Raw genomic sequence first — 14,175 nt, forward strand, 5'->3', positions numbered from 1 at the left:
AAGTCATAGTTCAGCTGTTTCTTTTAATATTTAAATATGAATTTTGTATCAAGACCTGGAGGCTATATAAATAGAAATATTGACAATTCGGTTTAAAAACGGTTTTGTAATAGTCAACATGTTTATGGGCAGCTGCCTGTGTGATTAATTTTTGTTGTCATTTAAATGGAGACACATTAAATTCCAATCAAATCCCACTTTCAGTTAGTCGGTTGGTTTCCTTTGATCGGTTGCCTGTGTGACCAATTGTTGCACACAAGCCTGGACTTGTCTTCTTGTCGCCGATTGGTGGAATTCAGCCAAATGGTCGGAAAGTAACATTTTGATTGACAGCATCACAGCAACCAAACGACAACAATGACCACAAGTTTAGATGACGACCATAGAAAAGTGTACGTCTATGATGACGACCTCCAAGTGGTATACAGCTTTCTTACACCTTAAATAACGAACAAAGGAGTCCCCCCCCCCCCCCCCCCCCCCCCATTTAAAATTTTCTATCACATACAGTACGTATATAGGAGAAACATTTAATAATAGCCATAGACATGGTGGGGCACTGGGGGCACGTTCCCCACAGCCTTTACCTTAAATCCTGTGTGTGATGGGTCCTTTTGGCCTTTTTCACAATACCCTTTTTGCGGATGGTTTTTTGACACCCCCCCACACACACACTTATAAAAGTTGTTCCGCCACCCATGACAATAGCTAACAACTGCAAATACGAGAAGAAATATTTAATTTGCTAAGCTATTGGTAATATACATTCACTGTATCTAATGAGGTGCAATAGTTGTATACACATTTTAAAATTAAAACATTAAAATGTGTTTTAATTTACAGTCAGAGGAGTATTAATTTTACATTGTTTATTATTGTGGTTGTACTTTCTGATATTTTGCCCCAGCCTAGGCTAAATATGACAATCAACACACCAACGAGCCACAACATCATGATCATCACTTGCACAATATAATGACATACATACAGTAAAAAAGGTATTTAATTCTCAGGGCATTAAATTGATCACAACTGGACTGTTCTGGCTGTCTTAGAAGACATTTCGCCTATACATCTGACAGTACCAACAATTGATCATTATTATTACCTTCAAGAAGACATACGATACCGCACTTTTACTCTCAGAGCATTGAATCCATCCCAACGGGACTGTTCTGGTTCTCTTAGAAGATGTTTCGCCTCTCATCTGAGCAGGCTTCATCAGTTCATGCAACAAGGCTTAGTTAAGACCGGCGAGACGAGTTTGTCCTATCAAAGCCTTGTTGCATGAACTGATGAAGCCAACTCGGATGAGAGGCGAAACATCTTCTAAGAGAATCAGAACAGTCCCGTTGGGATGGATTCAATGCTCTGAGAGTAAAAGTGCGGTATCGTATGCCTTCTTGAAGGTAATAATAATGATCAATTGTTGGTACTGTCAGAGGTATTAATTTAATAAGCTTATTGTTGTAGTTGTAGTTTGCAGAACTGTACTGCATCATAATGAGAGCTGTGTTTCATACTTTAGTTACCTGTTACACAAGAGTAAAAAATAAAAAACAGTACAGTTCCATATCACTGCAAATTACAACCAGAAATATTAAATTACATGAATAGTTCTGTGATAGTGCCAACCATGATTGAACCGGATAATCTTTGTAAAAGGATTATATTAGTTACAGCTATTGAATTGGATATCATCATATTGTGCAAGTAATCATTTTTGTGTCTGGTCAGTGTATAACACAGTAATATACAGTGCTGTGAAAAACTATTGGCCTCCTTCTCAAAATCTTATATTTTTGCATAGTTTCCCCACTTTAATGGTTAAGATAATCAAATATCAGACAAATATAATCCAAGTGAACTTAAAATGCAGTTTTTTTTTATTGGTGATTGCATTTATTAAGGGAAAAAAATTCTCAAATTCTTATATTTTTTCATAGTTTCCACACTTTAAGATCCTCAAACAAATGTAAATATCATATAAATATAACCCAAGTGAACTAAAAATGCTGTTTGTAAATGGTGATTTTATTAATTAAGGGAAAAAAACCTGGCCATATGTAAAAGAGTACTTACCCCCTTGTTAAATCATGAATTAATTGTGGCTGATCAAAATTATTGGTTATTTCCCCTGATCATACCCAAGCCTGATTACATCCAGACCTGCTCAACCAATGAAATCATTCAAACAGTATCTGTCCTGACAAAATCAAATCGGACAAAAGGTCTAAAAAAATCTGCAACAAAATGACACGATCCAAACAAATTCCAGAACAGTTGAGAAATAAAGTAATTGACATGTATCAGTCTGGAAAGGGTTACAAGAGCCATTTCTAAAGCTTTAGGATTCCAGCGAACCATAGGGAGAACCATTATCCTCACATGGAGAAAACATGGAACAGTGGTGAACCTTCCCAGGAGTGGCCGGCCTACAAAGATTACCCTAAGAGAACAGCAATGACTCATCTAGGAGGCCACAAAGGAATTCCCTTGCCTCAGTTAAGGTCAGTGTTTATTACACAACAATAAGGAAGAGACTGGGCAAAAATGGCATCCATGGCAGAGTTCCAAGGCGAAAACCACTGCTAACATAAAGGCACATTTTACTTTTACAAAAAAAAAAAACATCTGAATGATTCCCAAGACCTTTGGGAGAGTATTATATGGACTGACAAAATTGAAAGTCGAGCTTTTTGGCAGTTGTGTGTCTCGTTACATCTGGCGTAAATGTAGCACAGCATTTCAGAAAAAGAACATCATACTACCAGTCAAACATGGTGGTGGTAGTGTGATGGTCTTGGGCTGCTTGTTTCTTCAGGACCTGGACAACTTGCTGTGATTCATTGAACCATGAATTCTGCTCTTTAACAGGAAATCCTGAAGGAGAATGTTCAGCCATCAGTTTGTGACCTTAAGCTGAAGCGCATTTGGGTTCTGCAGCAGGATAACGATCCAAAACACACCAGCAAGTCAACTTCTGAATGGCTTGATGATAATGAAGATTTTGGAATGGCCTAGTCAAAGTCCGGACTTCAATGCAGTGGCATGACTTAAAAAGGCCATTCATGCTCTAAAACCCTCAATTTTTGCTGAAATCCAAAAATTATGCAAGGAAGAGTGGGCCAAAATATATACACAGAGATGTGAAAGACTCATTGCCAGTTATAGAAAACACTTGATTTCAGTTGTTGCTGCTGAGGATGGCCCAACCTGTTATTAGGTTTTGGGGTTATTAGGTTTACTTTTTGACGCAGGGCCAGGTAACTGAATAGTTTATTTTCCTTAACAAATCAAATCATCATTAAAAAACTGCATTTTAAGTTTACTTGGGTTATATTTGTCTGATATTTAAAACATTTGATGATCTTAAACATTAAAGTGGGGAAATTATGCAAAAATATAAGAATTTGAGAAGGGGGCCAATACTTTTTCATGGCACTGTAAGTACCGTATTTTCACGACCATAAGGCGCAGTTAAAAGTCGTAAATTTTCTCCAAAATGGACGGCGCGCCTTATGTGTGCACAAAGTTCCAAAATCTATAAATGTTGTTGTGTGATGAGCGCTCCGCTTGACTGACTGGGAGCATTTCCTTCCGGCACGCTGCTTATACAGAGGAAAAGCGGACGTGGCTTAGGACAGCATGCGGACATAAAGGGGGAAGGGTGTGCCTGAAGGAGGACGCTAAAGGCACGCCCCCAGTAGGTATATAGCGCCGGTCAAGCCAGCCTCCACTCGTAAAGTAGCAATCAAGCCAGCCGCCCCTAATTTTGTGGATACCAGGCATTACGGTAATAAGTCGCCAACCTTCAAAATAAAAGCTTCCCAATAATACGGACGTCAATGCTCTTTGGTTAAGGAATGCAACCAGCAAGGTTAATTTGAATCTTGAGATGCATTAAAAAATTCAATTTATTAGTTTTCGTAGACTTTTATTTTGAAATACAATATCAGATCTTTATCAAACCTCTTTTAGTGGAGTCCTTGGTGGTCTGTCACACAGATCTGGACATTTCTGAGGAGCCGCACGGCAACGAGCCTGACTCCGACAATGACGAGAGGGAACCTGGCGTGTTTGATTGAGAACTTGCCCAGCTGTTCATTTCGGATACAGAAGATGAGGACTTTGATGGATTTGTGGATGAGGATTGATCAAAAAATAACATGAGTACATTGTTAAATACTTCCATAAAATACAACCGAACTCATGTTTTGCTCCCGCTGCCTTTTTAAAAACATTGTTTTAAAACATTCATGCTACCATGTTTCAAGAGAGCATATGTTTTACCATGCTTGCGCCCAATAATACGATGCGCCTTATGGTGGTGACAATATGGTAAGCTTGACCTTCAGGTCACTCACAAGACAATTTAAAATTGAGAAAGTTTAATATTTTTATTAGAGCACAATCATGATACAGTTCTCTGTGTGAGAAATAAGAACAGTAGTGACATCTACAGTATGAACTCAATGTGTGTTTTTAAGGGTTAGCACTGACAGTAAATCCATAAAAATCCAGCAAGCACCTACAGTGGACCCGCGCTTTTCACGGCCAGTCAGCGTTTTTTTTTAAATTGCCCCCCCCCCCCTCAAAAAAACCAAAAAGAATTAGAATTTTTTTTTTGAAATAAATGGAAAATTCTTTGGGGGAAAACACCCCCCCAAAAAACAAAAAAAACGCCATTCAATGCGGGGTCCACTGTACAGTGTATTTACTTTGACAATTTCTTCTGTTTCATTATGCTTTAAAACTAGACATGGTTCACTCTGTCTATCGCAACATAGTAACCTATCTTGTCATCCAAACAGTGCCAGCCGATGGGTCCAATCTCACAGTCTGCGCAGATGAGATACTTAATTCTCCCCACATCGTTAGTGAAGCCCACGTTCTCAAAATCGAACATATCCCCCACTAACCAGTGGGAGGTCAGTGTGTCCCTGTCCACTGATCCCTCTGTGGCACTGAGGCTGCTCTTTTTACGCATGGATGGTAGTATAAGCTGAAATGAGAAAACGACACAGCCTCAACACTTGATCTTTGAGACAGTAGAGCACTATGGGCACAGATTTGTGAAACGGTAGCATTAACTTTACAAAGTGACTTAAGAATGACAGACATTTTTACATTATTACAGATAGGTCTAGAACAGGGGTTATCAACCTCTTTATGCTCTTTGTGCTGCCTTGAGATACGAGTTCAATATGTTCCGTGACCATGCTCAGAACACTTGTATCTCTAATAATTTTCCTCCAGTGAAATTAATGGAAATGCCATTAATTTAGTGCAGCATAAAAAATAAAAAAAAAATAAAAAAATCCTAGAAACATTTTGTTATGTGTTTTTATAAGAAAAATTGCATGATAAAATTGCACTTTATAAAATTAGTCGTCTTCTTGACTTGGCGACTTCTTGACTAATTTATACAAATTATTAAATAGAATGTAAAGCATTAAACCGTTTTGCCACATTTCTTTGCTTCAATTCAATAGACACAGTGCTGCTCCTTCTGGTGTGAACGCATTGGCCACCTGGGGGCAATATAATACAGAAAGACACACACACAAAAGATTTTTACAACTGACTCAGTAAACTGCAGTAATATTAGTCCTTTTTTTTGCAAAGAATAAAGAATATATGCCTGTCAGGGTGGTTATATTGTCTGTCTACATGTGTTGCTCCACCGTTTCTGTTCAAATATCCTTTACTTAAAGACTTACAACACCATGACACTGATGCTATTGGTTAGCCCTTCTATGGCATTTTGCGTTGTTTGTTAGCATTAAGCTAATGGTATACACAACATGTAATTATCTTTGTTTGATGTTTACTTTGACAGTAAACTTCAACTTGTACTGACAATAAACAGCTTGAAGCCTCTTTTTTGAACAAGTGTTCACTATCTGCCAAGTTTCTGCTTGTTGTGAAGTGAGTTGAGTTTAGATCACTGCCACCATACACCGCTCGTATCTGAAGTTTTTGCTTGCAAGTCAAAGCAAAAAAAAAAAAAAAAAAAAAAAAATTAATAAATAAATCGTCCGAACGACGACTTGCATCTCGAAAAACTCATAAGTTAGGGCACTCATGTTTTAAGGCCAATGTATAACATCATACTTGGCAATAATTTGTAGTCAAAGGAGTCTTTCCTATAAAGAAGCCTTAAAGTCTAAGGACATCACGAAATTTGGAGTTTACTGGGACAAGCCTTCACTGCAGCGACTTTCACTTTGCTGCTAGTTTATGGATCTTGCTGCCTTCACTTTTGTCTCTAGTAAGTGAAACGGATCCACCACTGACTTGACTATTGAAAACCATTCCATTTCTTTTCCTTTAAAAAGTCTTGTATTATTCTAAAGTGACACAGAATTTCTCCCTTGGTGAAGATAAATGTTCACATCATCAACATATGTCAAGAATACACTGGAAAGGTTAGGCGTACCAGTATCATTGTTAAAATGTACAATCAATCAAGAAAACCTTCATGAATGTAAAAACAGAGGGTTTACAACAAGTTCATGAACAGGCAAGCTAGATTTATTTGAATTCACCAGAAAATATTAAAAAGTCACCCACGTCCTGGAATGACATTCTTTGGACAGCTAAAACTAAGGTCAACTATTATCAGAATGACGGGAAGAGAAAACTATGGAGAAGGAAAGGAACAGCTTATGACTTAACGCAAGCCACATCATTTGTCAAACATGGTTGAGACAGTATTACAACATGGGATTGGGCATGTATGGCTTTTTATTTTTTATTTTTTTTATTTTGTCCTATTTGGCTGTTAGGTCAAGCAGAATGGAAAATCTGTATCCCTTTTATACCGAAACAGTTTTACTGTTTCACAGTGGAGTTTTTAAGCTTCCGCTGTGGTATTATAATTGAGGTTTATTGAGAATCAGACTTGATCAGTCGAACAGAACAAAGTTTCTAGACGGGAGAAAGAAACAAAGACAAAAGACAAAGCACTAATTGTAAACCGGATGAGAGAAGTAAAACATTACATTATCTACAACAATGAAACGTTAAATATGAGTGTTGCATGGGGCTGTAGTGCTACACCCTGTATGGGAAGGACAGGACAAGATAGAACAGGACAAGGACAGGAGAAGAAGCATGCAGAACCAGGGCCGTGAACCCGGCTGTACAATTGAAATGTGGTGGCATTCATTATGTAAATTATAAAAGTGTACAGGACGAGTGTATAAGTGAGGGGATACACAAGCGATTTGCATATTCATGAGTTATTTGTTGCAGTAAGGGGTGTGTGCCTGTGGATACATGCAAGTGAATTGATACCGTTTTACATGCACAAAGACTGACAGAAGTGTCCTGTAATTGCTGTGGCCACACTGCAATAATGTGGTTACACAAGTTCAGACACCTTCTAACTAGGGAGGTGTTAAATATATTATAGAAGTTATCATTTATTTGCTTATGTGTGTTCAACCAGTCGCATTCAAACGCATGTTAAAAGGGAGTCCACATACACCTGCCACTATTTAAACCAGGTCAAGCTGAAGAAAAACAGCCCTAAAGCAGCTGCCATCAGTGCCCACCACCGGGCTTCACTGTGAGTATAGTGGTGGCAGTTCTTTTGGTGATGAGCAGAGTTGTGTGTGCGCCAAACCCCTTTACATTTATGGCCAAAAGGTTCGACCTTGGTTTTATCAGACCATAACACATTTCCCTACATGCGTTTGGGAGAATTTAAGTGTGTTTTTGAAAAATTATGAAGGGGTAGGACAGAAGATTCCAAAGATGTAGATATATGAAACTAATTGTTTGTATTTTTCATCAAATTGTTTTCTTATTTCTCACATTGTTTTGACTGTTCGTATAGTAGACATATCCTTTCAACTCCTTTTGTTATTAATTTCATTCTGTGACCGTTGTGTGTGTTATTGTCCAGCAAGTGAAACCCATTGAGTTATATTCCATGTATGGATGCATACTGCAATTTAGGGTGAGACAGTAAATTCATTTCAACCTCCTCAAAGTGTTTTCCTAACTCCTGTGTTCCTGTACAGATGGCCCCACCTTCCTGTCATTGGAAATTATTTAGCTAAATCATATTTTACTACACTTATGTTCTTTATACATTAACAGACTGTAATATAACACTCTAATATAACTTTTAGTGGCTCATACGACATAAATTTTTCGAACTTTGTATTTTGCTTAAAGTCACGTTTCACGTGTTCAACTATCCCGATTTCAGTTTAACGTATGTATTAGGTGCCCAAATGTTAGATGTGTTGAGCCATTGTGTTCTTTACCCATGACCCTTATTTCGCCAAAATTTTGCCAAGCCCTTTCCACACAATCATAAAGTGCCGTCAGAGCTGTCCAGCGCGATCTGGCCAGATAGCCTTGAGGCACTGATGTTGCTTTGACTACAAAGTGTGATTGTGAGGTTGTTATCTGAGGACAATAAAAGCTGAAGTGTGAGAACCTATTGCTTGTCAAACACAGCTTCAGCTGGTAAATATTAAATTGTTGCAACTTTCGGCTTGTCCCATCAGGGGTCAATAGAGAATTCAGTCACATTATTTGTTTGGGACAGTTTTTACACCAAATGACCTTCATGACACATGGCTTGGGATGGGCCATGGCTGGAAGTGGGAGTCAAACCAGTACCGTCTGCTTGAAAGGCACCAGCATGTGCCACTCCACCCCCAGTGCAGCTAATAAATATAAAACAAATATATATATACTTTTTTATGATTGGAGTTGTATTTGCATTTAGTATTTGTAGTCCCATTTCAAAGTTTAATATTATATATAGTACGTACGTACGCACACACACACACACACGCACACACACACACACACACACACACACACACACAGTGGGTATGGAAAGTTTTCAGACCCCCTTAAATCTTTCACTCTGTTATACTGCAGCCATTTGTTAAACTCATTTAAGTTAATTTTTTTCCTCATTCATGTACACACAGCACCCCATATTGACAGAAAAAGCATAATTGTTGAAATTTTTGCTGATTTATTAAAAAAGAAAAACTGAAATATCACACAGCTATAAGTATTCAGACCCTTTGCTGTGACACTCATATATTTAACTTGGGTGTTGTCCATTTCTTCTGATCATCCTTGAGATGGTTCTACACCTTCATTGGAGTCCAGCTGTGTTTGATTATACTGATTGGACTTGATTAGGAAAGCCACACCCGTGTCTATGTGGCATGTGTGGAGAAAACCAGGCACTGCTCGTCAACTGTCCAATACAGTCCCAACAGTGAAGCATGGTGGTGGCAGCAGCATCATGCTGTGGGTGTGTTTTTCAGCTGCAGGGAGACTGGTTGCAAGTGAAGAAAATATGAATACGGCCAAGTACAGGGATACTGTAAGCCCTGACTTAAACCCAATTGAGCATCTCTGGAAAGACCTGAAAATGGCTGCCCACCAACACTCACCATCCAACCTGACAGAACTGGAGAGGATCTGCAAAGGGGAATGGCAGATGATCCCCAAATCCAGGTGTGAAAAACTTATTCCCAAAAAGAATAATGGCTGTATTAGCTCAAAAGGGTGCTTCTACTAAATACTGAGCAAAGGGTCTGAATACTTATGGCTGTGTGATATTTCAGTTTTTCTTTTTTTAATAAATCTGCAAAAATGTATATATATATATATATATATACACACACACACACACACACACATCCATCCATTTTCTGTACCGCTTATCCTCACTATGGTCGCGGGCTGCTCTAGCCTATCCCAGCTATCTTCGGCGGGAGGTGGGGTACACCATATTATATATAATCATTCCACCGGATATAAAGACAACTCATTCTCAAAGTGTAACAGAACCGAGTGTTGGAAGTCTTTCTTTTTGTCACACTGCAGTGTTATTCTCACCTCTTATTTACAATAATAATCAGTATTAACTAGGGGTTTAACGATTCGTTATAACAACAATTCAAGTCGTATCACGATTCGTGGTTGCCGATTCGATCCAAGGAAGATATTGGTTCATTTAGAATGATGCGATCCGAAACGATTCAGTGGCTCGAAATCGATTCACTATCTTTTTAGCCAAACATACATCCAGTCTGACAGTGAAATAAATACCTGCATACGGGACAGTGCAGATGAAATGTCTTACATTCTTGTTGTTTCTTGTCATGGAATCGGGCACAAACTAATTATGGTCATTAAATACAAAGATTTTGATGTGCTTTCCTTTTAAGTGTCTTATTGTGTACTGTACTGATGTGTTTTATAATGGACTATGAGTCTGCTTAACAAATGTTGATTGATTGATTGTATTGCTTTGCAATAAAACAAAGGGGAAACAGTACATTATTGTCATCTATGTTATTTCAGCTATGATTTTATTGTTGTGCCATTTTTTTCTCCTAGAAAAGAGATGTTTAATTGGTTTTAGAATTACAATGGGGTCCTTGGAAAAAAATTTCCCCATTTTTCTTGGAAATAGAACACATACAGTACACACCTCCATATAAAGCCTGCCGTGCGTAAATCCAGTGTGTTATTTCATATTATTGATACAATTGATTGAAAAAACTTTTTAAATTATTTAAATCGATATATTTACATTCGGAAGGCTAACTTGGCAATTACAGATTGATCCAGTTGGATCGTAGGAATATAAATCGATACATCGATATAATTAATGAATTGTTACACCACTAGTCTTAACATAACATATAGATTGTATAACTGCAAACCAAGACAAATTTTGTCTTAAGGATTTTCCCCCCCATGATGAGTGACATCTATAGTTACAGTGCCACCAGAAAGTATTCACACCTCTTCACGTTTTCCACATTTTGCTATGTTACAGACTTACTCTAAAGCTGATTTGAATATAGATTTCTTAAAAAAAAAAAATCTACATAAAATATCCCATAATTACAAAGTAAAAACATATTTTCAGACATTTGTGTAAATTTATAAAACATGTAAACATTCAAACATAATAGGTACATAAGTATTCACACCCTTTGCTATGACACTCAAACTTAAGTTTAGGTGCATCTGATTTCCACTGATCATCCTTGAGATGCTTCTACAACTTGAATAGAGTCCACCTGTGGTAAATTCAGTTGATTGAACATCATTTGTAATGGCACACACCTGTCTATATAAGGTATCATAGTTGGCAGTGCATATCAGAGCAGAAACCAAGCAATGACCTCTGAGACCGGATTGTGTCAAGGCACAAATCTGGGGAAGGGTACAAAAGAATTTCAGCAGCATTAAAGGTCCCGAAAAACACTGTGGTCTTGATTATTCGGAAATGGAAGAAGTTTGGAATCACCGGGACCCTTCCTAGATCTGGCCGTCTGACCGAGCTGAGTAATCGGGGAAGAAGGGCCTTGGTCAGAGAGGTGAACAAGAACCCTATGGTCACTAAGGCAGAGCTCCAGTGTTCACTTCCGGAGATAAGAGAACCATCCAGAAGGTCAACCATTGCTAACACACTCCACCAATCAGGCCTTTATGGTAGAGTGGCCAGACGGAAGCCAGTTCTCTCTAAAAGGCACATTTCAGCCCACTTGGAGTTTGCCAAAAGGCACCTTAAGGACTCACAGACCTGCAGAAACAAAATTCTCTGGTCTGATAAAACCAAAATAGAACTTGTTTGCCTGAATTGCAAGCGTCATATCTGGAGAAGAGGTGGCACTCCTCATCACCTGGCTAACACCATCCCTACTGTTAAGGATGGTGGTGGCAACATCATGCTGTGGGGCTGTTTATCTGCTGCAGGAACTGGGTGACTAGTCCGCATAGAGGGTAAGATCACAGCTGCCAAATATAGAGAAATTCTTCAAGAGAACTTGCTCTGGAACTCTGACTAGGGCGTCGATTCACCTTCCAACACGACAATGACCCAATGCACACAGTCAAGATAACAAAGGAGTGGCTTCAGGAGCGGCCTGTGAATGTCCTTGAGTGGCCCAGCCAGAGCCTGGACCTGAATCCAATCGAAGATCTCAGGAAACACCTAAAAATGGCTGTCCACAGATGCTGCCCATCCAATCTGACTGACCTCGAGAGGATCTGCAGAGAAGAATGGGAGGAAAAGCCCCAAAAGAGGTGTGACATACTCGAGACATACCCAAGAAGACTTGAGGCTGTGATTGCTGCCAAAGGTGCTTCAACAAAATATTAAGCCAATACTTACTTAATACTATTATGCTTACATTTTCAATAAATTTGCACAACTGTCTGAAAATATGTTTTGACTTTGTCATTATGGGATATTTTATGTAGATTTAAAAAAAAAAGAAAGAAAACAATACTCAAATCAGAGTCTGTAACAGCAAAAGAAAACAGAAAAAGTGAAGGGGTGTGAATACTTTCTGATGGCACTGTATACAGTATGTGGTCATTATGGTATTGTTAGAACTAAATCTAATGATGGCTTCAGACATAACATGGATTTACAAATTACTCCTGTAATTTTGGGCTGGTACAATGTACGTTTTTAAAAAATATATATATTTTTTTACTCTAACCCAATATACAACCATATTTCTGAGTAGGATATCTGTTTTATACAGGTGTCTGTAAGGACTTTAACAACAATCTAAAAAAACAAACAAACAAAAAAAAAACACATTACTATATATTAGTGTAGCACTTTTACTTTTGTTTCCAAACCATCCATGTTCTATAGTGCTCGTCCTCATTAGGGTCACGGCTGAGTTGGAGTTTATCCTAGCTGACTCCGTGCAGGAGGCTGATGACTGGCACATATACACAAGCAACCATTCAACTGATTTAAGAGCCATCAGTTGACATGTTTGACAGGCATGTTTTTGGGTTATGGGAGGAAGCCCGAGCACCCAGAGAACATGCAGAGTCCACAAAGGAATTCCAGAGATGAAATGCAAACCCCGAACCTCAGAACTGTGAGGTAAATTACTGATTTTGATTTGCCTCCTAAACTTGAGCACAAATCAAACTAAATGATTGCTATAATAGTTTCAGATATGAAGGCCAATGTAGCTACTGTAGCTGACCCCCAAAAGTATTCCGGGTTACCTCTTTCTCTGCGAACACAGCCATTCCCGGGGACAGCACTTTGGATCCGCATCGTTGACACAGGACAGACTTGCTGTTCTTTCCATCCTCGGAAACCAGGTCGGGCCGGTCCATGCCGGCTTTAGTCTGTGGATTGTGGTCCATCTCACGGTCTAAAACGAACCTGGGACAGACAAGAACAGCTCAGTACAGGATGTGTCGTTCTCTTGCAGCATATATACACTACACACACTAAACAAAGTCGGTACACTTTTTTGCATCCTCATACACTACTATCCGTTAGGTAGTGACTGGTGTTGAAGCCTAAATTAAAGCAATAGTGAGGCGTGGCAGTGTAAATTCGGAGAAAACAAACCAGAATTACCACGTTCTGAGCATTTATCAGACGGATGTGTTAATTTTAAGCTTTAAATCCCCTTAAAAGCAACATGAGCAGAGAAAAATACTTAAATCGTATGACAGGCAATAGTTCAATATGCATCGTTGTTAAAAAATAATTCCGGTGTCACTTTGAATTCGTTCCCACGCATTAGTGTATTCAAACCAAGTAATAATAATACAAAAGGGCAAAATCACCAAACTATTCTTGAAATATAACAAATAAGTACCTAATCAAAATGAAAAAGTAGTACCGGGCACGATGTAAAAATGTCAGCTGAGCTATAGCAAACAAAGCATTCTGGCTGGTCTTGGACGCTACCGTCCACACACTAAACGGGCTCGTTTAGAATGACGCCGAAATTTTAGTTCCGGCATCACACACACGCACCAGAGCTTTTCATACAATGCCAATTGGACTACTACTTACAGCCAAAAAAAATAATCACAGGAAAGAAAGAAAACGAAACACAAAAAAATTCTGTGCGACTGGTAAAGATATGATGAGTATGGTTTCAACATTCTCGGCCTCTGTCTGGGGGATTAGCTCAAATGGTAGAGCGCTCGCTTAGCATGCGAGAGGTAGCGGGATCGATGCCCGCATCCTCCAAATATTTATTATTGTAATACATCTTATTTTCGAAGGAAGTTAGCAAAACCTACCTCCAGAAAAAAATACTCACACTCTAGTCTTCATTGAATGGTCAACTTGTGACTGGAGGCAATTAAAAAAAAAAAAAAAAGGAACAGGAC

General features: G+C 38.7%; 1 protein-coding gene and 1 non-coding gene across 3 annotated transcripts; one reads left to right on the forward strand and one right to left on the reverse strand.

Moving 5' to 3' along the window:
* Positions 1-4,386: 4,386 nt before the first annotated feature.
* Positions 4,387-13,808, reverse strand: rabif (RAB interacting factor). 2 transcript variants are annotated; one of them, XM_061786243.1, is made up of 3 exons: positions 13,653-13,808; positions 13,045-13,207; positions 4,387-5,005 (listed from the first exon to the last, which is right to left on the reverse strand). In XM_061786243.1, the coding sequence occupies exons 2-3, from the start codon at positions 13,186-13,188 to the stop codon at positions 4,757-4,759; spliced, it is 393 nt and encodes a 130-aa protein (XP_061642227.1). In that variant the 5' UTR covers positions 13,189-13,207; positions 13,653-13,808; the 3' UTR covers positions 4,387-4,756. The 2 variants fall into 2 exon arrangements, with proteins under 2 accessions (XP_061642227.1, XP_061642228.1); XM_061786244.1 differs by having other exon boundaries at positions 13,677-13,796.
* A 151-nt stretch (positions 13,809-13,959) lies between these two features.
* On the forward strand, positions 13,960-14,032 carry trnaa-agc (transfer RNA alanine (anticodon AGC)). The gene has a single exon. It is a non-coding gene; the product is annotated as a tRNA-Ala (tRNA).
* The last annotated feature ends 143 nt before the right edge of the window (positions 14,033-14,175 follow it).

This window comes from Phyllopteryx taeniolatus, chromosome 9 (genome assembly GCF_024500385.1).
Source record: "Phyllopteryx taeniolatus isolate TA_2022b chromosome 9, UOR_Ptae_1.2, whole genome shotgun sequence".
In the NCBI taxonomy this organism is placed as follows: Eukaryota; Metazoa; Chordata; class Actinopteri; order Syngnathiformes; family Syngnathidae; genus Phyllopteryx; species Phyllopteryx taeniolatus.

What these genes read in the sequence shown, in the direction of transcription:
- rabif (XM_061786243.1), bottom strand. Translation starts at nt 13,188, where the DNA reads ATGGACCACAATCCACAGACTAAAGCCGGCATGGACCGGCCCGACCTG. An exon ending in CTGTGTTCGCAGAGAAAGAG is followed by an intron (nt 5,006 to 13,044) that starts GTAACCCGGAAT and finishes TTCTCATTTCAG; the next exon opens with CTTATACTACCATCCATGCG.